Source organism: Jatropha curcas, chromosome 1 (assembly GCF_041381405.1).
Source record: "Jatropha curcas cultivar XTBG-Jc1 chromosome 1, XTBG_Jcur_1.0, whole genome shotgun sequence".
Lineage (NCBI taxonomy): Eukaryota > Viridiplantae > Streptophyta > Magnoliopsida > Malpighiales > Euphorbiaceae > Jatropha > Jatropha curcas.
In genome coordinates, this window is record NC_143151.1 from 29,694,162 (window position 1) to 29,719,653 (window position 25,492).

The 25,492-nt window shown below is 34.1% G+C and overlaps 7 protein-coding genes across 8 annotated transcripts; 5 read left to right on the forward strand and 2 right to left on the reverse strand.

Annotated features, from left to right (window-relative positions):
* Nucleotides 1-1,053: 1,053 nt before the first annotated feature.
* MGT1 (magnesium transporter 1) lies at nt 1,054-4,915 on the forward strand. The gene is made up of 7 exons (XM_012212092.4): nt 1,054-1,350; nt 1,454-1,523; nt 1,854-2,461; nt 3,387-3,515; nt 3,600-3,935; nt 4,027-4,074; nt 4,514-4,915. Exons 3-7 carry the CDS (start codon nt 1,874-1,876, stop codon nt 4,742-4,744), a joined length of 1,332 nt encoding a protein of 443 aa, XP_012067482.1. The 5' UTR covers nt 1,054-1,350; nt 1,454-1,523; nt 1,854-1,873; the 3' UTR covers nt 4,745-4,915.
* An 834-nt stretch (nt 4,916-5,749) lies between these two features.
* LOC105630301 (GAG1At protein) lies at nt 5,750-8,090 on the reverse strand. The gene is made up of 2 exons (XM_012212093.4): nt 7,872-8,090; nt 5,750-6,144 (listed from the first exon to the last, which is right to left on the reverse strand). The coding sequence occupies exons 1-2, from the start codon at nt 8,023-8,025 to the stop codon at nt 6,050-6,052; spliced, it is 249 nt and encodes an 82-aa protein (XP_012067483.1). The 5' UTR covers nt 8,026-8,090; the 3' UTR covers nt 5,750-6,049.
* Nucleotides 8,091-8,164: 74 nt separating this feature from the next.
* LOC105630302 (SNARE-like superfamily protein) lies at nt 8,165-11,578 on the forward strand. The gene is made up of 6 exons (XM_089720331.1): nt 8,165-8,242; nt 8,347-8,429; nt 9,139-9,224; nt 9,347-9,407; nt 10,163-10,249; nt 11,208-11,578. The coding sequence occupies exons 2-6, from the start codon at nt 8,349-8,351 to the stop codon at nt 11,298-11,300; spliced, it is 408 nt and encodes a 135-aa protein (XP_089576457.1). The 5' UTR covers nt 8,165-8,242; nt 8,347-8,348; the 3' UTR covers nt 11,301-11,578.
* A 1,856-nt stretch (nt 11,579-13,434) lies between these two features.
* LOC105630396 (mitogen-activated protein kinase kinase kinase 20) lies at nt 13,435-15,008 on the forward strand. The gene is made up of 2 exons (XM_020677884.3): nt 13,435-14,319; nt 14,407-15,008. Exons 1-2 carry the CDS (start codon nt 13,539-13,541, stop codon nt 14,667-14,669), a joined length of 1,044 nt encoding a protein of 347 aa, XP_020533543.1. The 5' UTR covers nt 13,435-13,538; the 3' UTR covers nt 14,670-15,008.
* Nucleotides 15,009-15,959: 951 nt separating this feature from the next.
* Nucleotides 15,960-19,809, forward strand: LOC105630303 (Tetratricopeptide repeat (TPR)-like superfamily protein). Of its 2 annotated transcripts, none has more exons than XM_089726965.1 (4): nt 15,960-16,618; nt 17,018-18,008; nt 18,155-18,280; nt 19,468-19,809. In XM_089726965.1, exons 1-3 carry the CDS (start codon nt 16,038-16,040, stop codon nt 18,251-18,253), a joined length of 1,671 nt encoding a protein of 556 aa, XP_089583091.1. In that variant the 5' UTR covers nt 15,960-16,037; the 3' UTR covers nt 18,254-18,280; nt 19,468-19,809. The 2 variants fall into 2 exon arrangements, with proteins under 2 accessions (XP_089583091.1, XP_037494996.1); XM_037639068.2 differs by lacking the exon at nt 19,468-19,809 and adding an exon at nt 18,735-19,248 and having other exon boundaries at nt 15,961-16,618.
* Nucleotides 19,810-20,528: 719 nt separating this feature from the next.
* Nucleotides 20,529-21,525, forward strand: LOC105630304 (early nodulin-like protein 17). Its single transcript, XM_012212097.4, has 2 exons — nt 20,529-20,836; nt 20,992-21,525. The coding sequence occupies exons 1-2, from the start codon at nt 20,668-20,670 to the stop codon at nt 21,336-21,338; spliced, it is 516 nt and encodes a 171-aa protein (XP_012067487.1). The 5' UTR covers nt 20,529-20,667; the 3' UTR covers nt 21,339-21,525.
* Nucleotides 21,526-23,206: 1,681 nt separating this feature from the next.
* Nucleotides 23,207-25,052, reverse strand: LOC105630397 (uncharacterized). Its single transcript, XM_012212197.3, has one exon. The coding sequence runs from the start codon at nt 24,975-24,977 to the stop codon at nt 23,415-23,417; it is 1,563 nt and encodes a 520-aa protein (XP_012067587.3). The 5' UTR covers nt 24,978-25,052; the 3' UTR covers nt 23,207-23,414.
* Between the last annotated feature and the right edge of the window lie 440 nt (nt 25,053-25,492).

The following is a 25,492-nucleotide window of genomic DNA, read 5'->3' on the forward strand; positions in this document are numbered from 1 at the left end:
GTGGAGCTTATATTTCTATTAAATGATTTGTTTTATTTTAAAAACAGTAAAGTTAAAAAAAATTTAATCTTTTATTATTTTTTTTGAATGGGATTTAAAATTAATTTTGTAACCCAAATTGGATATTAGATGCCAATTTAAGGATTAGATTAAAATTACTATTTATTAAGAAAATGAACGAATTTTATAAAATGAAAATGAGAAGACGTCTAACTCCAAATTTTAAAATTTATGAAAAAGTTTATTTTATAGCAATGGTGTCAAATTCTTTATCGCGTTACATATGAGGTTATATAATATAAAACAAGGAATTGGTGTTAAACTGTGGGCTACTTTCTATTGCATAGACGCTATCATTGAAATTAAAATTGCTTACTAACTCAACTAATTATTTGTTGGTTACTGCTGTTCTTCATTTTGAAAAATAGTGAATATTAATTCAAAATTTTCTGTGTTTAGAATAATGAAATTTGAGTGATAAATCTATTAAATTCTATAAATTTATCAAATTTCTTTATTTAGTTAAATAATTTTAATTTTATTCCAAAAATATCATTCAAATCTGTGAATTTTATTTTTCAATTAAAGTATGATATATCTACCGCTTTCACATTTTACCGATCCAAAGGATGACTATGTTTTTTATGCTTTTATTTATTCTATTTATAAGAATTTATTATTTATTGGAATACATGTGTATGTTTGTAAACAAAAATGACCATGAAAATAAATTTATTCTATTTATAAGAATTTATTATTTATTGGAATACATGTGTATGTTTGTAAACAAAAATGACCATGAAAATAAATTAAGAGTGGAAGGTTTGGTTGGTCTTATTACTTACGTGAGGAGTGATAGATTTCGAGTTCGAGTTTTTTCGACCACGTTTGAGAAATGTTTTATTTACTTATATTAATGTTTCTATTCCATCATTTTTCTAAAAATAAAAATATTGCTCAAGCAATCTTTCGAAACTCAATATTTTATTTTTCCAATTTTTTGGCAACCTTAAGAGTAAAAGTTAATCTCTCAGCCACATAAATTGCTGATGTTAGATGTGTTTGTCAGTTTATCCATTAATTAACTTATCATAAGTTCACTGTGAAAAGGGTAATTTGGGTCTGATTCCGACTTTGCTAACTTTCTATAATCAAATTCGAAACACAGACGTAAAAGTAAATTCAGAAACACATTTTTATTTATCATTTTTCGAAATAGTTATAAATAATTTTGATTTGATTCCGAAATAAGATTCTTTCGTTCCCTCTTCTCTTTTGAGCGAATGGCTTGAAAATTTCAATCGATTTACAGCTCAAATTACGTTTCTCTGTCTCTCAAATCACTCTCAGGTATTTCTCTGATTCTTACAAATCTAGGGTTTTCTCTATTTTTCCTTTTTTTTTTTTTTCATATCATGGGTTGATTTATTTCAGATTTTAATTTTTGTTGCAGTTGTTGTTGGTTGGATAGAGAATCGAACTGCTGTTAGTTAGTTTCGCTTGATTTCTCATTGGGATAAGAGGTAAACGACACGGTCTCTTATATTTCTGCGTCTAATGCATCTAAATATAATGCTGCGAAATTGGTAATAAATTTTTTTGGGTAGAATTTGCTTTTAATGGATTGAGAAGATTTTCCCCCAAAAATTTGTCCAATTTTTAGTTCTGCTGTAGTGTTGTAATGCTGAGGTTAGATAGACAGTATATGTTCATTATGGCGTGCAAATTGTTAGAATGTGTTTTCCTCTACATGATAGCTTTAAAAGATGAATCCTTTTTGTATATAAAGAGAAAACTAACCCAATTTTGTAATGGGTGTGTGCTTATACTCTTATCTATATGATCTATACCAGCACTTTGGACTTTGTTATTGATGGCGGATCTTAAAGAGCGCTTGCTTCCACCAAAACCTGCATCTGCTGTAAATCTCAGAGATGGTCCTTACAGAGCATCTGCTTCTGGAAGACAGCCTTTTCAAGGTGTTGATGTTTTGGGTTTGAAGAAGCGTGGCCAAGGGCTCCGGTCTTGGATTCGTGTTGATTCAACTGGAAATTCCCAGGTTATTGAGGTTGACAAGTTCACTATGATGCGTCGTTGTGATCTTCCTGCTCGTGATCTAAGACTGCTAGACCCTCTATTTGTTTACCCATCAACAATTCTTGGTAGAGAGAAGGCTATCGTTGTAAATTTGGAGCAGATTCGGTGTATTATTACAGCTGATGAGGTTTTGCTCCTAAATTCCCTTGATAGCTATGTGTTGCAGTATGTGGTGGAGCTACAACGGCGGTTGACAACACCTGTTGTTGGTGAGGTTTGGCAGGCAGAAGGTGCTGACTTGAGTAGAAGGAGAACTAGGAATTTTGACAATGTGTTTGGGAATCCATCCCCTGATTATTTGCCGTTTGAGTTTAAGGCACTTGAAGTTGCTTTGGAAGCTGCCTGTACTTTCCTTGATACTCAGGTGTGTACAAGTGAAAAATTAAATCTATAACATTCTTAATTTGAATGGTTCAATCCTTCTGAAACATGTGTATTTGTACTATCATTTTGGATGTTTGTACTAGCCTGGTGTACTATTCAACTATAATTGAATGGATTCGGGGTGGATGCATATAATATCTTAACACTGGTGGGTTATATCTTCATTGATGCTTGGGTTTTTAAACAGATGTGATTTTATGTTGTTGTTCTTGGACTCTTTAGCTTTTTGCCTGAGATCCAACCTCCTTCTGGCAAACCACTGTTCATCTTCTCATTTATCTGGTGCTTTTGCTGAGTATTGACTGCTAATATGCATTTTGACATTTAGAAACCTAGGGATCATATGTTTATTTAGAGTTTGCACTGTCAAACAGCAGGCATAAAAATGAACCACTTTAGATCTATAGCTACCAACTATTTAGGACTTCATGTGGATTTGATTGCATTGTGATTTATATTGTTGATGGATAACAATCCTTATTCTTTGGTAAAGAAGGAAAATAATCAACAATAACTTTAATGAACTTACATTTTTCATATGATGGTGATATTGATTCAACTTAACATTGCTTTGGTCTCTCGTGCATGAGGCCAGTTATATGAATTTTGTTTAGCTTAGGTCCTTTATAATCTGTTGAACACTTCTGAAGCTTGTCTTGGAAGTAATTGAAAATTTCATTATTACATTGGCTGATAAATAATCATCCATTGCATCGTTGTTTTTTTGAGACAAATATATTTCTGTAGTGTATTTTGCACATTTTGTTTTTTCATTTGTAATTGTTGAATGATCAATGATGGCAAGCTCTGAACTATTTTAAGCTATAGTAGTTTGTTCTCTCATATTTTCTAGTAAAAATTCCACAATAAGACAATATTTGCTAAAACTTGGAAATATTTCAAAGGCAGCAGAGCTAGAAATTGAAGCATACCCATTACTAGATGAACTGACATCGAAAATCAGTACATTAAACTTGGAACGTGTGCGCCGATTGAAAAGCAGACTTGTTGCCTTGACCAGGAGAGTTCAGAAGGTATCTTATTTTACATTTTTAACCTTCACCTGCAATTGACTCCTAGTTCCCTGTCCTTATGCAACCCTGACTTGTATTATCTAGGTTAGGGATGAGATAGAGCAGCTCATGGATGATGACGGGGATATGGCTGAAATGTATCTTACTGAAAAGAAGAGCCGGATGGAGTCATCATTCTATGGTGAGCAGTCCTTGATGGGATTTAGATCAAATGATGGTGGATTATCTATTTCTGCTCCAGTTTCTCCTGTTTCCTCACCCCCTGAATCTCGGAGGCTTGAGAAAAGCTTGAGCATTGCAAGGAGCCGACATGAGAGCATGAAGAGTTCAGAAAGTGCTACGGAGAGTATAGAGCAGTTAGAGATGTTGTTGGAAGCATACTTTGTTGTTATTGATAGCACCTTAAACAAGTTGACATCGGTAAAAGCAGCACCTTTTATACTTCATTTTGATTCACAGTTTCATGTATGAAATGGAAACAATTATTTCTCTCTTATTTACTTGATTTCAGTTGAAGGAGTACATTGATGACACGGAGGATTTCATCAACATTCAGCTGGTATGTGTCTCTTTCACTCTCCCTTTCTACTTAATATGTTGTAATTTTATCTTGGTAATGTAGGAAGTGCCATTATGAGACTCGTGTGAGGAAAAATTACAGAGTCTCTTCTAACTATTAAGTAGTATGTATAATTGGTGGCAATGATGTGTAGAGATGGGAAGTAGCTATTGATTGTTGCACATTGTAAAGCAATGGCAAAATCACATGAAGCCTAGAGTTCTATGGGTATTTTTAGGATACCACTATACCAGTCTTGCAAAATATTCATAAATACTCCATTTTTAAAGGCACAGTCAATTTGTTTCAAATGATTGACCCAGAGGGCAGTAGAACATAAATGTATTGCATTATATTCTTTTTGCTTCGTTTAATTGTGCTGATACAGAACCATTTATTTTGATGCTATTTTGAGAATCGTTGAATATCTTGATTGCAGGATAATGTCCGAAATCAACTTATCCAATTTGAGCTGCTACTCACAACTGCAACATTTGTCGTTGCCATCTTTGGAGTGGTAGCAGGTATCTTTGGCATGAACTTTCCTATATCATTGTTTGATGATGCAGAAGCATTTAAGTGGGTCCTCGTCATTACTGGAGTGACTGGAGTTTCCATATTTTTTGCATTTGTATGGTTCTTCAAGTATCGAAGACTTATGCCGCTGTAGATAATAGGATAATGGTAGGAAATTGAAGTAGAAGTGAAATTATACTTCTTCTTCGATTGCTACTATTAATTACTATTGTACACTGTATATGAAATGAAAGGTATGTAATGGAATGACAGCTCTACATCAGGGCAATTCTTTAAATTTATTTCACATTTCAGTTCCTTTTTATCTAGATCCTAAAGTGGAGAAGGGAATGAGTTAGGAAGGCAGGCTTTGCTTGGAAGGAGAAAAAAAAATGGATGAAGGAAAAGTAATATACATATATATATATATATATATATATATATTTTCCATTCATTATTGTTTCTCCAATTTGGAGATATTTTAAATTTATGAGCCTGAGAAGGAAATTAGTGCATATTTTCCTTCTTTTGACATTTTCCTCACCCTTTCCCTTGATATTTTCTTCACATAATTTTTTTTCCTCTAAAAAAATCCTCCTTTCCAGTTGTAAGTAATTGAACATCTATGCCTGTTTTGAACATGACTACAGCGATAATTTGCAGATTCAAAAGTTTAATTCCAACATTTTACTAACAGTGACAAAGATACTCAACTGGAAGCATTACTAAGAGAGGGAGAGAACCTGCAAAGGCAGTTTTAGATATTTTCTGATCGCAAGTAATGAGACAAAACTTTCCTTTTAATTTTCTCTTGTTTTTTCGCTAAGCTGCTTATACCACCCTTTCACTTGTGTTTTGGATGCTTATTTGTCTCTCCTGTATATCGCATGATTGAAGATAGAAGAAAGACCATTGGATGAGTCATTTAGTGACTTTAAGAGCTTGTCTCATATTGCATTTTATTAAACGAAGAGTTAAAGCTTCTCCTTCCTGTCTTTTGAACCAAAAAGCAAAGAGATCAATGGAAATCGAAACACTTTGCTCAGATCATCTTTCTCAACAAGAAATTAAAAAAGAAAAATCAAGATATATAGATTTTGAATATAGATAGACACAAGCAAAATCATTATGTGGTTGAGAGAAGACTGAGATAACTAAATCATTCAATAAACATATCGAGTTTTATTTCATGTAATTAAGTAAGTTGCCAAATTGTCAAAAAAAAAAATTTTCACAGTACAGCTTCTACTTGGACTTCTAAGTCTTCCAACATTTCAATTTTTTACTCAGTATTCATCCGCATAATGTATCTCAATAACACAATAAACAAAAACACCCGTAAGGGGGTTGCAAACCATTCTCAGTAAACCAAAGATAAAGGAAAGTGTGCACAATAACCAAGATCCTTTGTACCTAACTATCAAAATGCTCACTGGAAACTAATCACTTCAAGTAAAGTTTATGAAGCTCCTCGAGCAGAACCAGAGGAAAGTCTTTCACTCCGTGCTTTATCGGCTTTTTCCAAATAATCTTGATGAGACCGATGTTTTGTTCCTATAAGAGGGGAACATTGTTAGATAGAGTTTGCTCAATTGCGAACACACACCCCAACCAAACAATAGTGGGAAAATGGTAAATGACTTGTAGATGTTAAACAAAAGTATCAAATAGTATGATGCCCACAGAATAAAAATTTCTAGTCTGGCCAATTTAATCATGATCAGATAAACACTATCACAATATTAATCTTAAAGGATTTCCCTAGCAAAGTTGGTCAAATTCACATAAAGGGATCCATAACACTACACATAAACTATATTCTGTATATAAAACCCATGAAGGGAGAATTATTGCAAGTTCAATTTTTATCTTCCACCACTTCAACAAACAGATTAATAGGACAGCCAGTTCAACATAACTCTTGTGCAGGGCACATGGAAAACTAATTGCAGGTAACATTAGAAATATTGGTCTATACAACTATTATGACATCAAATATCATTTAACCCCATAATCTGGGAAAGTAAAAGCAATAAGGATTATGCAATAAATTATATTTCTTTTTCTAAGTAAACAAACTGAATTATCTAATGAAAATTGGTGAAAAGAAATGCATAGAAAGAAGCCCATCACTGCTGAAAACTTGAAATACAAAATATTTAGATGAATATATTATCATGGGTTCAATATAGTGGATAATGATGCAACAGACTTTACCACAAAATGCAAAAGAAACTTAATTGTAAACCGAGTGTTAAGAAATGAAAATTTCATTATAATCTCAGCATAGTCACTAACAACCTTGTCATATGAACAACTGCTTGCTAAATTCAGGATATCTGAACTGAAAATTTAGACATTCAGGATTGAACTTGAAATACATTCAGGATTGGACCATCTCATTTCAAGTGAGTGATTATGACATAAGCAAAATATATTACTTTATAACCTCGATTACTTATCACCACAGCCACTGAAAAGTGTTGCTGCTTAACCATGGTCCCCTCCCGTAAAGCTATGTAAAACTGGACAATTTACATTTGTCATCCAATGCATCTTCCCTTCTGATTAAGAAAGGAGCCCAATTACATCACCTCTGATTATATAGAAATGCTATAGCAGAGCTATTCAATTTCTTCTACTTAATCCATGTACAGTTCCAACACATGATGCACATAAAAGGTATCAACTGAAGCAGTGTTCTCATCCTACATGATTCATCTATCAGTAACTTACCAAAGCAAACATTCCAACCACTACAAACACTCCAATAAAAAATAAGAGCTTGAAAAAATAACATTATTTATGGTAACAATTGGCTTTAGATCAAGCAGCAAAAGGGATATTAGTTAACTTTTCCACTTCTTTCTCTACAAAATGCTCACTTGCGTTTGTGCACCCAAACATTCAACTCTCCCTAATACCGTAAGCACAATACATAGTGTCCTATACTCTATCTCATGATCCAAGAAGTGAAAAATCAGTAATTTCCCTTATCATTCACCGCCCCAAGCAAATTCAATAAACAAGTTTCCAGTTCAACATTTTATATCGATTCCACATCCTCTTCTTTGTTTCTCTTCTCTAAATCAAAACCTTATTTAATTGCATAAAGAAAACCAAATTAAAGTTCAAATCTTTGGCCTACTTAAACATGATTCATCCTCAATTCTCCACAAGAATAAAATTAGATGGAAGATTCACTTCAGCACAAACAAAATTAGCAACAGAACTACTTAAAATCCAAATATATATATATATAATCCAAGAGAGAAAAGAACCTCGAGTCATGAGGTACCAGGGGACGCCAAAAACCACACTAATAATGGCGATTCCAGCCACTACATGCTTCTTGTCTCCACTATACAAGGCATGTTCCAATTTTGACCTGAATCCTCCACCACTGCTGCCATTGCTTTTTGCTTCGCTTCCCATTTTCCCCCCGCTACCGTTCTGGTATTTTACTTCAGTTTCTCGCGCTCCTACCTAGGTCTCATTTGCCGTTCGGCCTCCACTGTATTCTTTTCTCAAATTTGGGCTGACTAAAGCCCAATCAAAATAAATTGGAGGCCCAAGCTCAAAAGTAGGCAAAGAGAAAGAAAACGCGAGAGGCATATTGGCTTGGTTATTGCTAAAACGACAGCAGGAGGAAGTGAGATCTCCGCTTTTAACGGACGAATCTGAATTTCTTTTTCCTCAGTTGAGTATTGTTTTTTCTTTGAAAATTCTGAATTTGTTTGTCTTCTGATTGTTCAGAGATGGCAACCACAGCTTGTTTTATCATAGTAAGCAGGAATGATATCCCTATATATGAAGCTGAAGTTGGATCTGCCGCTAAAGTATGATCCTCTTTTCATATCGTTTATTGTTTGATTGAAAATATAATTCTAATTTATAAGGTATTTTTGGTAAAGTGGTGCATTTCATGTTTTGTAGTAATTCTTTCCTTTTCATTCTGATTGCTAATGGAGATTGAGTAGGCTGATTAATGGATGAAGTGTAAAAGTTTTCTGCTTTAGCTATTTTATTTGGGATTTTTGTAGATAGTGAGGTCTGCATTGTCATTGGAGCGTTTCTACTTACAAGACCTAAAAATGTAGGAAATAAGGCTTATTGGGCTGATTTCATTTAGTTTGGTCTTGTTATTTTTTTGGAAATAACTGGAATTGTGCATTTGAATTAACTTTTGCATCAACAATTAAATGTTATTTTTTCATGCATCAGTGATCTAATTCGAGATAGTTTACCACTAGATGTGTAACTGTCTTGCCAATAAAATGCAGGTAGTAAGTAAGAGGAGAAAATGCTAGTTTGGTATAATCTGTGTATGTGCATTTTTTTGCTTGTATATTTTTCTTCCTATATTTGCTTTAGCTGTTGTCTTCAACTTTTGAGTTGTTAACTGTGGGCTTGTCTTTAGGCTGTATTTGTTATGGCTGTTGTCTTCCAATTCATTTTCTTGTTTTGTTGAATCATACTTTGATGGCCTTCGATAACAAGCTGGTTTGATTAATAACAGTCATTTCTTGCCCCATTGACTGATGACAGAGAGAAGATGCTGCTCAGCTGCATCAATTTATATTACATGCAGCTTTGGATATTGTTCAGGACATGGCTTGGACCACTAGTGCCATGTAAACATTGTTGCTTCAAATTAGTCTCTTTACATGTGTGCATGAGTGTGTGCTTTTCCTCTTTTCTTTTCCTGATTTTTGTAATTATCCTAACAATTTTATTTATTACGTCTTTGTTGCAGGTTCTTAAAAGCAATTGACAAGTTTAATGATCTGGTGGTATCAGTTTATGTTACAGCTGGTCATATCCTTTCCCTTGTGGTTTTCCTAATAAAGCAAATATGAGATGTTTTTAATTCCTTTTTGGCTGAACAACAATGTAACTTATCATGCCCTAGGAAAATAATTTGTTCTAGCCTATAAAATTTTCTCATAAATATGACATAAATGCATCTTTTTTAACATGCACCTGTCTTTCAAGGTAAGTAAAGTTGATCATTAATCAACACTGTCATGAGGAGAGTTGAGTTTTTTGCAAATACTTGGTGAAATATGCCAAATTTTTGGATCATGACTATTAATTGATCGCCTGTATCCCTGGCCATGATATATTGTTAACCAGCCATGACATTGTGCATGGGCACCTTTTGTCAATAATGGCATGTTGCATGAGGAAGAGAGTAGTTTTATGTATTCTCAGGTTCTGAGTGTAGACTCTTGTAGTCTCTTCTACCCTGTGGTATTCTTTCGCAATTTTCTATTTTTTGTGTGGTGTGCCGGGTTGAAACCATAAAGAATATGCCGTACTGTATACTACTGATGTGAATATGTTTTTGTCTACTTTAATTTATTTTTCCGAAGTTAGTATTTTCAACTTACCATGATTGCATATCTTTATCTCACAATAAAGTAGTCATTAGACATGACAATGGAGTAAGGTGATTTCTCATGTTGTCATTGTTAACTTATTCTTAGCTGTTTAAGTTCATGATATTTTTCCTATAGTTTTATGTTGGCATAAATGGCCTCCTATTCAATATTTTCTTTGACTTCTCACACATACACGGTTTATGCTACTTCACAATCCTCACAATGATGATGGAATCAAGAGCTTTTTTCAGGAGGTTCATGAGCTTTATATAAAAGTAAGTTACTTCCTCTTCTTTCTCCAGTTTCCCCTGCCCAAAAAAAGAAAAATCTATTTTGAAATTTTACATGTAATTTGTTTTTTCCCCCCTACATGCATGCTGATTTCTAATCCATGTCAATGTTTCAAGTTTCAAGCCTTTTAAGTATAATTTTGAGAACAAGCAATAAGCTATGATATTAAAAATGGCGTGGAGACAGTTATTTCATGTTCTTATTTTGATCCTTTTTTTCCCTTTGGATGATTCCTATCTTTTATGTGTTAAAAGGAAGAAGCATGATTAGCAAATTTGGTCTCCAGTCCTTATACCTATACATTTTCTTAGTTATTTTGCCATTGGATTTTATATGATCTGCAACTAGGAAATGCCATTATCTAATATTTCTCAATCTCTAGAACAGCTTTGTAGTGAACTGTATAGCTCATAGGATTTTGAGAATCAGCATTGGATCAAATATTTCCATAACTTCTTGTTCTTGATAATGCTTGCTACCGTCTGCTACCTTGATGCTTGTAATTGGTGAAACATTTTGAGAAAGTTACACTGTTGTTTTCAATTTAGCTACATTTTAATGCCGGCCATCTTTTCTTTCGTTTCTGCACTTGTAGAACTTCATTCGGATTCCTCTGTTTCTCAGTATTAGGACTTTGACACGAGCACAATGAAAATTCCATCTGAAGATTCATTTTCTCTTTTTTCATTTTTTTTTTCTCCAATATTATGAAAGCGGCAATTATAGACTTCCAGCAAAATCCAAACCTAACTATAACCTTCCTGCTAAGCATGCTTGTATCTGCAAGGTTTTTGTAGATCACTCAAATTTTAATACTGAAATTCTGGGCCCATATGTTCCCTTTGCATTCATTAACAATTTGATTGAATAAATTTGTTCTTCTGATGTTTGAGGAGGTTGATTATTGACTGACATGGCATCATGAATTATGGAATTCTGCAGATTCTTCTTAATCCCCTCTACTTGCCTGGTTCCCGCATTACATCTTCACATTTTGACACTAAAGTTCGCGCGCTTGCGAGAAAGTATCTCTAGATACTATTTTGCTGTTGGATACAATCACTTGCATAACGATATGAATCTAAACTAAGCTTCAAAGTTCGGCTCGAGTTTTTGATGATTTGTAAATCTTTTTGACTCATTTGAAAGGCACTATATGAGTAGTAGATCTTGATGATGGTGAACACACATTTTATAATGTATATCAGTAATTATATACATTAGCATGAAAAATTAGAATTAAGCTGGATTTTGTTTATCGACTGCTATGCTATCATTAATTTGCAGAGATCAGGAGAGATGGTATGTTATTATTCTCATTTGTTGATTGGCACCATTTAGATGTAGGTACTGCGGCTGCTTTCGGATGGAAGGACTAAAATAGCAGTAATAACCAAATTATGTTCGTTTATCGGATTCCAGATTCCAGGGGATATGTATATATATTTTTTTCAGTATTGTGGTAGCAGGTCTTAGATGCAATTACTATTAAGCTATGCTTTGGTGTGCGATTCTAGGGAGATTTGTCATGTGTTGATTGTTTGGCATTGCAATTGTTAATGGAAAATATTTGCCTAGAACGGGACCATGACTCCACCTATGAATTAAACCAATGAAAATATTTTTTTTATTAAAAATTATTCATATTTTATTCCTTTTTTTTTTTCTCTAGTATTTAGTCAGAATTACTTTCGTTTTTCAATAAAAATTTCTATTTTCGTTGGTTTATTTTATAAATAAGGTGATAGACATGGTCTAGACAAGATAGTACCATCATTTATACTAGCTCTTCGGTAAAAAGTTGTCAACAGTTAACAAAAAATAGCCGCTAAGGTTTATTTGTCGTTATTTATTTATTTTAATATTACTTTATTAAAATTACTTGCTTCAACATTGTTTAATTCGGCAATTAATTTCATATAGATTTGTAAATTATACAAATCAAGAAATTGATCCACCGTTAATGGCCATAAAAAAAAAAAGAATGTACCATTCTAAAATAGTAAGGGTTTGCATTGTTCATAGGAAAAATATATTAGTCATAGAAGTAGTATTACTACGCATGTGTAATTACTATTAAATAGGATATTTTATGCTTTAAAACTATTATGATGTTAAATATATCAAAATTGAATTCATGAGAAGATGTTCTAAGTAATTTATAAAGGATGCTTCAAGTGATAAAAGACTTAAATGGATTATTTTTGTAAGATTGTTCACATTGAAATACATTGTAAGGTTAAAAAGTGATAATAGAAAATATTAATGAACTACTCTTATATTTGCGTATATTTTTCTCAAAAATAAATATTTCATTACTTTGAAATATTCAAAGTCATAAATCATATAAAATAGAAAAAAAATTAAAAGGCTCTTAATTTCGACATATATACCTATTAAAACTGAAGTATTGCATAATAAATTGAAGGAGAGAATATATAATATTACCTCAATCGAAGTAGAAGAGGCGCGATATATTTAGACTATTCAAAATCTGAAAAGAGAGCAGGAGACGAGGTGAATATACTCACCGATCCTGGTGTGCGCCTATCGAAAATTAAAAAATGATTTTTTTCTTCTTTATTGGAAAGTAAAAAAGAATCACACTTCAAAGTTAAAAATATTGATAGATAAAAAAAATAAAGATCCTTTTTCTGGTTTGATTACAAAATTTAAACAACAGTCTCAAACTTAAATATTGTTTCAGGGAAAGAGCAAGTCCAAATGATAAAAAACAAAATATATTTTATACATTTAAGTTATCAATTACTCTATCTGATTTTTATATATGAATTAAGAAAATAATTAATTCTCATAGCTAAGAATAAATTAATTAAATTATTCTTTATCTTAAAACCAATAATTATTAGAAATGCATTAATAAAGATAATATTATAAAAATATCATTTATTACTGTTTAAAATACTTAAAACGATTTATATTTTTGGATAAAATAATTAATCCAAAACGATTTATATTTTTGGACAGAGTAAGTAGTTAAAATTTAAGTTATACATTAAACATAATTTTTTTTAAAAAATAATAATTCTCTCTAAATAATGATCTTAATAATCAAAAAGCTATTAAAAATTTAAAATTAAGAAACTTTGTAAAATAAATAGAAAGAAATTCTGGAAGGGGATAGTGCCGGTGCCGCTTTGTGAAACTTTTATTTTTTTTGCCTCAGGATACATATATAGATTTGCTGTCTTCAATTTAGGTAAGTGTTTTCAGTTGTCACTTGTCAGCGTATTTGACAAGCGACTAGCGATCATGAAGAGGAAAGCAGTTTATGATTGTGAAGAAGGTGGAGTGTTGTGGCAGCGAGGGCCATTGTTAGGGAGAGGAGGATTCGGCTGTGTATATTTGGCGGAATTGAAGAAATCCAAGTCAAGAACCAGTCTTTATCCACAGTTAATGGCGGTCAAATGTGCAGAGTTTTCTGTTTCAAATTCGCTTCAGAAGGAAAAACAGGTTTTTGATGATCTTTGCGATTCTCCTTACGTTCTCAAGTGTTATGGGGAAGAAACTACTACTGCCTCTAGTGGAGAGATGATTTATAATCTCTTATTGGAATATGCTTCTGGAGGAACCCTATCTTCTCTTATAAAGGGATCAGACGGTGGTCGATTGGCTGAACCTATAGTGAAGAGATACACAAAGTGTATTCTCAAAGGAATTGATTATATTCATAGAAATAGTTATGTGCATTGTGACTTGAAGCCTGATAATGTGTTGCTTGTTTCTTCTGAAAGCAGTGACTTTGTGCCTAAAATAGGGGATTTCGGGTTGTCTAGAAAATGTCAAAGGAACAAGAGGAGGAAATTTGATTATGGTATAGGAGGGACTGCCCCGTATATGGCACCAGAGACCCTGACGGATAACATTCAGGAGGCTTCTTCTGATATTTGGGCTCTTGGTTGTATAGTTCTTGAGATGTTTACTGGAAAGAAAGTATGGGATTCAAAAGGTAATATGGGAACTGATGAAATTATTCAGAAAATTGCTGATAGATATGAATTGCCTGAAATTCCTAATGAGATTTCAAAAGCTGGTAAGGATTTCTTGAAAGCTTGTTTGGTTAAGAATCCTATGTTTCGATTTACTGCTGAGATGCTATTGAATCATCCTTTTGTATCAGAATTTGATGAAACAATACGCAGCCAATCTGGGGAAGTTTTGGATGAAAGGGGTTCTAGCTTGTCTAATAATCCTGATAATGAAGTTTGTACTTTGACTTCTTATGAAGAGTCAAGTACTTTCACATCTGAAGAGGGCTCTTCTACGTCTTCTTCTTCATTGTCATCGGATGATGAGGAAGAGTGTGATAGCCAGGAGTTTTGTAGTGCTCCAGTCTCTACTGTGATTGACGAAGATGTTCATTTACACAAGGTGAAGCAGTAACCTACAATCTCAACCACCCCACAGTCATTCATTTTTCAGTCAAGTCCTTGTTACTGTCAATGGCACTGGCGCAAGATTTGCTATCTGGGAGTTGAGCAATTGATCAAAGAAGTAACTGGAGCCTGCTAACTAGCTGCCTATGTTTTAGTTTCATAGGATTTTGTAACCAATTTCTTACAATATACCAATTTGTAATTCATATAGTTAGTGCTACAAATATAACTCATTGATGCCATGATCATTTCTGTTGGAATTTGGTGTCAATCATGCAGCTTAGCATTCCATTTACTGCTGCTTTTATTTCAGTATTCCATCAGCAACTTTTCTGTTGCCATTCATTCTCCTCTTAATTATTTGCATATTGTTATCTTGTAATCACTTAATTACTTTCTGAATTTAAATTACATATCCAAAATGAAGCCAATACTTACATCAAAGGTTCTTAAAGAATAGGATTAGAATAGTTAGGTTATGCCACATGAGATTCCAAGAATTTTAAAATGCTTTAAAAATTTGTAAACATGATATATTAATTATTTTATTCTAATTTTCTATTGATTGAAATTAATTTGTAAATAAATATAAAAATATAAATATTATAGACATAATAAACAATAATATAGTAAGAAATAATGATCATTTGATTTATTAACTGAATAAATGATTAACATTTTATCATATTTCTCTACTAAATGAATTGGCCATTTCAAAACCATAAATTATTTATTTGACTGTATAAATAGATAGCTTTAAATGAATCTTTTATTCTGTAACATTATTATCATATTTTTTTAAATATCATAATTACAATTTATAAAATATGTAACGATTCATAAATTAAATTTGAACATTGGAAATTTCAAAATTATTTATCTATAAATAAATTATATAAACATTAAAAAAATATTTTAATAAAAAAGTGAGACATAAAAATTTAAATTAGATATAAAAAATTAATTTTTTTTTGAATTATTGCACATGCATGTAGCGAGTTGAAACCATATTTCTAAAGAAATAATTTGCTAAAAAGTGTTTCCCAATAAGTAGCTCAGTTTGAACCAAATGAGACCTTTGTTGACGGTTGTACCAAATGCAAAAGAAAATTACAAAAACGACAGACCGGTGTAGAAAGTTTGTTACATGAGATCTCTTTGAACGACACCATGCTAGATGACAACGTTTGCAAAAACTATCACGTGTGCTTCTTAGCAAGAAAGTCAGTGCACGACATGACGTTTTAATGGGTCAAAATCAAAAGAAGTTGCGTCCTGTTTTTTTTTTTTTTTATCTGGGGAGCTGTATAAATATGCATACAGTTTCAAATTTTCGAACCAAAGAACTGCTGCTTCTCATCTTTGCAAGATTCTCATGTTACTCATTACCATTGCAAGAAGGCTACAGAGGTCTTATCCCATACATGTTCTTCCACTTTTCCAATCCATAGCTTCCCCTTCTTCTCCCTCTCGTCTACCTTTGAAATCGTTTTTCTTAGCGGCATTTCATCGAACAGTTTCAATACCCGATTCAAACTCTCTCCGTTTCTCTACTTCACAATATTTTCCCACCCAGAATTTCAAAGAGCCATTTGATCTTATTCAGCAAAGAATTCATGTCAATGAAGCTCTCGAACCTTCCCTTCTCGATTCACTCAAACGGGCTGCCCATTCTCCTACAGAAGCAGAGGCTGTGGCATTCGTTGATGAATCAGGCATTACAGCGAATCAAAATTTGGTTTATTCGTTGATTTGGAACCTAAGAGAAGAGTGGAGACAGGCGTATTTGGCTTACAAATGGGGACAAAAATGGGGATGTGTTGATGAAAAATGTTGTGAGTTGATGGTATGGGTTTTGGGTAGTCATAAAAAATTCAATATTGCGTGGATTTTGATTCGAGATTTGTATCGGTCTTTGATGAACCCTAGGCAGGCTATGCTTGTTATGATTGATAGGTAATCTTCCGTTCTTCCTTTTTTTTTTTTTTTTTTCTTTTTTTTTCATTTTCTAAGTTTGATTTAATGCAATGCATTATTATTTTTGTTAATGAACGCAGAATTAATTATGCAATTTACATGTTAAAATTTTTATTCATATTGCCCCTTTACAAAAACTAATGCTTTCTAGTTTTCTATATAGATGCTAAATGAGAAGAAACATGACTTTGTATTTCTTTGGGGAACAATAGAATAAAAAAAAATGTTAACTTTGGTATCACTTTGCAAGTTCTGGAGGAGCAACGGGTTTCTGTAATTTGAATGCAGCTATTATTAGAACTTTAACAAAAGTTACTAACTTCTTTCTTGAGAGTGTATGAGCAGCATTATTTCATACTTTTTCTGGGGTTTTGCTAGATATGCGGCAGCAAATTGCCCAGGCAAAGCTATTGAGGCATTCGATGTTATGGAAAAGTTCAGATTGGCTCCTGATGAAGAAGCATTCTACACTCTCTTGAATGCTCTTTGTAAACATGGAAACATTGAAGAGGCTGAAGAGTTTATGCTCATTAATAAGAAGCTCTTTCCGTTGGGGACTGAGGGATTTAACATTATTCTTAATGGATGGTGTAATATATGTGTTGATGTGCTTGAAGCAAAGAGAGTTTGGAGGGAAATGTCAAAATGTTGTATTACACCAGATTCAACTTCTTATACACACATGATAACCTGCTTCTCAAAGGTTGGGAATCTTTTTGACTCACTGAGACTTTATGATGAAATGAAGAAAAGAGGGTTTGTCCCTGGCATTGTGGTATATAATTGTTTGATTTATGTACTGACTCATGAGAACTGCTTTGAAGCAGCTCTTAAGGTCGTAGAGAAAATGAAAGAACATGGATTGCAGCCTGATTCTACTACTTTCAACTCAATTATACATTCCCTATGCGAGAGACAAAGGTTAGCAGAGGCAAGAAACATATTGGCTATGATGGTAGAGGAGAATATCTGCCCTACTATGGAGACCTACCATGCAGTCCTTCAAGGTACTGGTTTTGAAGAAACTTTGGAAATCCTTGACCAAATGATAATATCTGGTTTAGCTCCCACCAAGGATACCTTTCTCTTAATTCTTGTTAAGTTCTTCAAGCTAGAGCAACCTGATAATGCATTGAAAATTTGGGTAGAAATGAAGCAATATGAAGTGACACCTAATGCGACACATTACAGAGTTTTGGTGGAAGGGTTAGCTAGGTATGGACTGTTAACCAAGGCCCAGGAATATTATGCTGACATGAAGTCAAATGGGTTTTCAGATGATCCAAAGCTTCAGAAGATCTTGAAACCAACAAAAGCTCAGAAATGCAAAGGAAAAAAGTGGGTGAGACAAGTTAGGAGAGATCAAGATGTAAGTCATAAGGGAAAGAAGTTGGTTAGAGGAAAAACCCACAAAACCACAGAAAAAAAGTAGTCTAATTTGAATATCTGATTGAAAATACAAATTTGAGCAACTGCAGATAGGAGTCTCTCATTTTATTAATGTTAAATCAGCAGGTATACGCAGGTTTTGAAAGAATAACTAAAGACTGGAAGATTAAACTGCAGAGATATTTACAGCATCAGCTGGCTTATTCCCAACCATCTGCTTGCTGACCTATTATTGAATATTTCTGATCTAAGGTACTTCCACAACATCTTGCCGCTGCCATCGCAAATTAATTATAAAAAAAAATATGCATCTGACCCTTGGAATATGCTTATGATATTTATTTTTAGAATACAACTAGAATACTGAAGGTTTTTCCAAATTTCCTTATAAAGTGGTCTTATGTGTCATTTGATTCTAGCATGTACCTTGGTAGACCTACCAATGTTGTGTCGAATGCATTTAGACTTGTCCTACCATTCTTTGCATTTTAGCTAGACTTAATCGGTATTCAATAGTTCTCTTGCTTCACGCTGTGATGGTGTTGAGTGGTGACCACTGACCAGCACCCAATGTTAAATTGTTTTTTAGCTCCTCATATTCCTTCCTTTCTTCCATCGTATTGTTCAGTTAGTAATTGCTACATTCTATTCTTTCATTCTATTGTTCATTCCGAATTGCCACATTTGCTTATTCTCAATTTCATAGATGCAAGACAGCATTTGGACTTCGAGGTAATGCGGCTTTCTTGCAAGGAATGCGGTGGAAGCAAGCGAGCCGCAGCATTGATCGTGAAATTGCAGTACTAAAAAAAAGAGGGAGAGAAAAAAAAAAGATGATTCATTAATTTGAGGCTATGAGGGTTGGAAAGAATTTCTGCAGCAATAAGATATACAGAAATCTATGGAATTGCCAGGGATTAGAAAGGGAAGAGGGAAAAAACAGAGCATTCATTCAATAACTTGCAGCATAGAGAAACAGTATATCTTAACATGGCATTAGCGTGTTCTTTTTTCCTTGCATTCCTTTCCCCAGAATCCATTTCATTCCCTTTATGATTCTTGTGCAAACATATGGAGTAAAACTATTCCATTCAATAGTAATAGCTACCCTGCATAACATTTTCTGCAGAAGTCATCTGAATTATTATCCTTGCTTTTATATATTGCATACGAATAGCATAAGCATACTGAATCGCTATCAATGAAAAGTTTTCCTCATATGAGTTGGTGTGAAATCTAAAATCTATTTCTTAGCATTGAATTATTGTGGGGTTGTTCATACTTCAGGTCCCCCCTTCTTCCTCATTGGATCAACTGTGATTTTGGGGAAGGGGTGAATTTAAAAGGAAATTATTTGGGAGATAATAGACCACAAAATAAAGTTATTTGGTCATTCATATTATTTTTTATGGACTTTCACATCATTGATCATGTGGTAGGGGCACTGGGGCAGGGCAGACTCTGTTTCCTACTCCTTACATTTCTTCCCTTCAAGGAGTTCAAGGAGTGGGACATGTTTGGTTGAATACCCTTATTTAATTTTTCGAAAGGATTTAACTTTACCGGAAGAAATGGCAAAAGGTTACCCACCTTAAAAGGTTGGCTATCTGAAAAAGAAAGGTGTCTAACACATTTCAGAAAGAGGAAAGCAGCAAGAAATTGCATCCTTATTATCATCTTTTTATGGAATGCATTTTATTTTAACAATCAAAATGCATTTTTTTTTCAGAACTCCATGTTGTTTTATTATTTTCAATTAGAGATTATTGTTTCTTTTTTAATTGGAAATGTCTGAAATTATTAAGAGCATGATCAAGGTTCAAATTCCATCAATCTCATAATTTAGTTAAATCAATATTATATTTTTAAGAAATTCAGAGTACATTGATTATTTCCTTTTTCCAGGAAATATATAACCAAATTATATTTTGTTTCTAAGATAAAAATGAAACTCAGACTATTAGAGGCATAGTTAAAAATAATAATAATAATAGAGAAAAGAAAATTGGGGATGGAAAATATTCAAAAAGAAATGGTTTTTTGTAAAGAAAGAAAGAAAGTGATGGAACATTTTTTTTTTTTTAGATTTTTTAATTTCACTTTTATTAGTTTAATTCACTAGGCCCTTGGAGTCTTGGATTTCTAACAGATTACCAAAAGAATTATAATTTTACCAAAAAAAAAAAGTGAAATAGAATTCAAATTCTTAATCATATATTCAATCTAACTTGAATGGGTAACTCAGTAGTTGATCAACATGGCTTGGCTTAGGTCCAGCCCCTTTGTCTCCCAAAGCAAGTGGGACGTGAAAACGAAAAAATCATATACGCAATCAATTATTTCTGTTAAGACAATTGATATCATAAAGTAGTTCAACTTGCTATTTTATATATATATATTTAAAAAAAAAAATACTCGATGGCCATGCTAGAGTGGATCTTATTGTCTGTAATTATTTCTGGACCACCACCACTCTTTCAAATATTCTTGGGATTAGATGGCCAATGGTTTATCCTTACAATACATTTTCCCAACTCTAACTGTCTAAGTCCAGTCAAGAAAGTTAAAACTTAAAAGTAGAAAAAAGAAGCAAAAACAATACAAAACAACTTGCTTCCCAATCACCGCCCACTACAACAATGGTGCCCAGCTCATCTCATCTCATCTTCTTGTACTTCTTCATCCTCATCTCCGCCACTGCAACCATCGCCACTGACCATATTGTTGGTGCTAACAAAGGCTGGAATCCTGGCATCAACTACACTCTTTGGGCCAACAACCAGACCTTCTATGTTGGTGACCTAATATGTAAAATTCTCTCTTTTTCTCTTTCAATCTTCCATTATGTGCTTAAATCATTAAAACGTTAATTGGTTAATTAAAGTTTTTATTTTCTTGAAAGATTTGAATTTTGGGTCTATTTGAGTTATATGTCTATCTATATATATGCATTGTTATTGCAGCTTTTAGGTATCAAAAGAGCCAGTACAATGTGTTTGAAGTGAACCAGACTGGATATGACAACTGCACAACAGAAGGAGCGGTAGGAAATTGGAGTAAAGGTAAAGATTTTATACCTCTCAATAAGGCCAAGAGGTACTACTTCATCTGTGGTAATGGGCAGTGCTTTAATGGTATGAAGGTTTCTGTTCTTGTTCACCCATTGCCTTCACCACCATCTTCTAGTGTTTCTGCTAACAAGACTTCTACAGATTCTGCTGCTCCTGTGGCTCTGCGTAAAGGGTTGGTAAGATTTAGGGCTTTGGTTCTGGCATTTGCTTCTATTTGGTTCGGATCTGGTTGGATCTAGTACTGGTAGTGGTTTAACTTTGTTTGTTGAGTGACCTAATGAGCTTTATCATTCTAGCTCAAATATCTGATCTTTCATTTCATTTTTTTTTTCATAATTTTTGGTTTTATTTATTCCCTTCTGTATTAAAATTAGATATTATTTGGAGTTAATTGTTTGGATTGGCTGAAATGCCTCTCGTTTTCCATTCCTTTCCTAATTGGACCTTTCTATTTTTGAGCAACCCTTGCTAGTTCAGCTCTTGGCAATGAAAAAGATTTCTCATGTACACAAAAATTATACATATTTGTTTTTTAACATAATAATAGGAAATTACTTTGAGGATTCTATTATGAAATGAAAGTAACTTCTCACAAAATCTTCCACCGGTTCACCTGATTTGATCTCATGCTTAATGTCACCGAACTGTAACAAAACTAGCCCATACAATGTGTATGGACATGCCCATGCATACCATCTCCACCGGATAGGAATTCTCTGTTACAGATAAAGCAGAGGAAGGAAAGAAGAGGTATAGAAGTTCAATCAAGACCTGCAACCAAAAAGAAATTGTCTTTGTTTATAGATTTTCATTTTTGTAATGTTGAAAATTGTCTTTGTTAATGTTATCTGTGCAAAGGCGTAGGCAAAGGGGAATACATTTCTGCAGCTCTCTCTCTCTCTCTATAGAAAACAGTTCTTTCGACAGCAACTGCTGGCTGTACGGATGAAGCATTTTGGCCCCAAGGAAAATAATTTTGCAGCATAGATTGATCTCATTGCATTGAAAAGATCTTGTTGTTTCTTCCTGTAATTTAAGACAGGATTGTTTAAAAGGCGATACTGGAATATTATTAATAGTTGAGCGCTTGCGCTGCTCGGTGGACAGGCCACTTACACTGGGCAATCCAACTAATGCTTGCCCCAGTAGCGCCAATTCCACGAGCTGCATGACTTCCTCAACGAACATCTGCAAGAAAATATGAATAGAGTTATATATGAGCATGGCCAAGAAATTCCACTCAGACAATTTTTAAATTGTCAATTTTGTGAGTAGGAATTTTCTTTTTAAGAGAAAAGAAGCCCGAAGGGCGGATTTTCAGTGCAGTTGCCTACCTTTCTGGTTTCATTGTTCACTTCAGGAGACTGGCGAAGCCAAGCTGAGTAGAGCAGAGATTCATAGACAGTAACATGTGGAGAATGCATGTCATTTTGATCACAATATCCTGAAATTCTAGCAAAAGTTTCTTGTTTCTTTGGGTAACCAGAGATTGTTATGTTTCCTTCTATATATCTGCCAGTTTTTCTACCAGCCAGCACATCCACAAAGTAGTTTTACCAGCACCACTAACTCCCATTACGGCTGTTAGAACACCTGGCCTGAAAGCACCATTCACACCCCTTAATAGCTCCAATCTATCTTCAGGCACACCCTGATTTTTCATTTCCTGCAATATTTGTGCAATTGATAATTACTTAAAACTCTTGTCCTAAGAACATTTTCCAAGCTACAGGTTAATTTCTCGTTTACTGAACTTATGATCATACCTGTGACATGTCAACAGAATACTTGATATCACTAAATATGATAGAATGAGGTTCAAATGGAAGAACCATTCCTTTTTTCTTCTGATACCCACTTTCACTGGTAATTTCTGTCTCTTACAGACGAGGATGTACTGAATCTCTAACTTTCTGGATGTCAGTTCATTTTTTACCAGAAACAAATACTAGATTTAATACCATTAATTTAACATCATTTTTTTGTCAATTAAATGCTTGAATTAATATTTTTTTTATTTTAATTAAATGCTAATACACCTTTATGCTCTACTTTTTAACGGTTCGATAATACTTACCGACACCAATTATATAAAAGGCCATTAAAATGCAAGCTAAAAGCAATATATAGATTCATTAATCAGAATAAGATAAACCGGTAATCCTCCAGAATATCCAAACAAATTACAATAAATGCTCTAACACATATATAAACCAAGCTTGTAGCAAAGAAGTCTCATTTTCAGCCAGATGGCCACAGCAAGAGTGGGCCTTTATTATAATAATAAACTAGCTTGGAGACTTGCATTGCAATGGCTACGCAGACACAGACACAGTCCCTTCTGTTTTTGGAGCAACAAGACTCTCTTCAGCGATAGACTGTTTTGGAGCAATAAGACTCTCTTCAGTGATGGACTGTTTTGGAGCAAGAAGACTCTCTTCAGCGATAGACTGTTTTGGAGCAATAAGACTCTCTTCAGCGATGTCGTACTTGACATAGGTAGTGACACCAGTAAAAATGCCATCATGCTTTTGAGTGAGAGCCGTTGAATAATCGTAAAGAGTGTCGCGCTGAGTGTAGGAGAAAGGGACATCAATGGCGCCCTTTGATACTATCATAGTAACGCGAGTCCTGGTCATGGGCGGAACTTCTACCCTTAAATTTGTGCTTATTTCTTTTGATGTTTCTTCAGTTTCTCCCCATGTGTAACTTCCCTCATAGCCCGCACCGATCGAAATTGTTGTTTGAACCAAAAATGGAATTTTTGATGATAAACTCATAGACGCTTCCACCATCCACGACTCCAAGTGATCCCATCTGCTACTCTTGGTTTCGGTGTATGTGAAACGCAATTCTCCATCTTGTGTGGATTGTTGCGACCAGTTATCCACATCTTGGGTTACTATAAGCGGTTTCGAGAAGTCATAGATCCTACCATCGAGTGTTCGAAAACTAACATTATATATTTCCCTACTACGAACAGCCTCTTCTATATGAAGCAGCGAGTTGGTTGAAATGCTATTAGCCGTAAGAGCAAGGCAGTCGGCCATGCCATTAGCTGTATGCCTATGACAGTACATGTTATGCCAAGCTCTAAGGGCAATGGCATTGCCTTCAGTCTTAACAGGCCAAAACAATGTGTCTTCTCCAGTGCTGTTACTACTATCAGCAAATACCCATGTGCTGTCTTTCCTCCAGAATCGGTTAGAGGATTTGCACATGATTCGTGCGCCGCCATCATTTGTTGTGAATGTCTCGAACCATGTTGTCGTATCAAGATAGTCGTCAGATCCAAACTGGAGGAATTGTCGTCCGCTGAGAGAACGAGAACTGAGATACAGGCCTTCACCAGGATTTGGCAAGGTGATATATTTAGGCAATACTATGATGGAGTCAAAATCTATGATCTCGTACGACGTACTAGCACCATTGAAACGGTGTAAGCAATTTAGCATTCGGTGGTCGAATACAGTAGAGACAGTAGCCCGATGCAGAAAAAAATGAGGCAAATTTGCTGGCCTGATTATGTAGTTATTAGAACCGACAAGTGCTCTTATAAAGAACACTGTGCAGTTGCTCTTAGATGCGTCTTCCTCTGGTTCGTCAGCTCCACCAATATACCACATTGTTCCTTCCTTTATTACTAAATACTTGTTGTTGTAACAGTTTCTTATGTGATATGAGTCATCTCCACTTTCTGCCTTCTCCAGTTCAAACTTTGTGTATGGAGTCACAATCTCATCTCCATCGGCGCGAAGGAAGCCATGTAAATCCCCATCTTCGTGTAGGAAGCGAACATATTTAGTGACAGCTTGCCCTTCAGTTTCATATCTTGTTCTGAGAGCAACGAACCTAGGCAAAGCCAAAGACAAAGCCATCTCTCTCTCTCTCTCAAATTATGTTGTCTCTCTGAATTTGTTTGCTTGTGGTGGTGGTGCAACGTTATCTTTCTTTTCTGCTACTTATAATCAGTCGGAGCTCATAAATGCTCGCAAAAGTATGAAGGAGACCGCCGTTCCATGTGAAAAATATTTTATATGTGCTTTAAGCTTTATCATTCGCATTCATACCAGGGACCGACCTTTCCACTGTCCACATGCTCCGGCTGCATATACTCCACCACAATAATACGTATCCTGATTTTTTTTTTTTTTTCTTAGTGAATATTCTCATTTGAATTAACTTTTTTTTTATTAGTTTAGGCATGAGTGATTTGGTCCACACCCGCCTTTCCGCTGTCCATATGTTCCTGTTGCATAGACTCTATATTCCAATTTTTATTTTCTTTGCTATGAATATTTTCATTTGAATTTTTTTTTTAATTAATTTAGTGTATGAGTGAGTTAGTCTATTAACTTGGAGTAGGTAAAATGTTAATTAAGCAGATAATGTG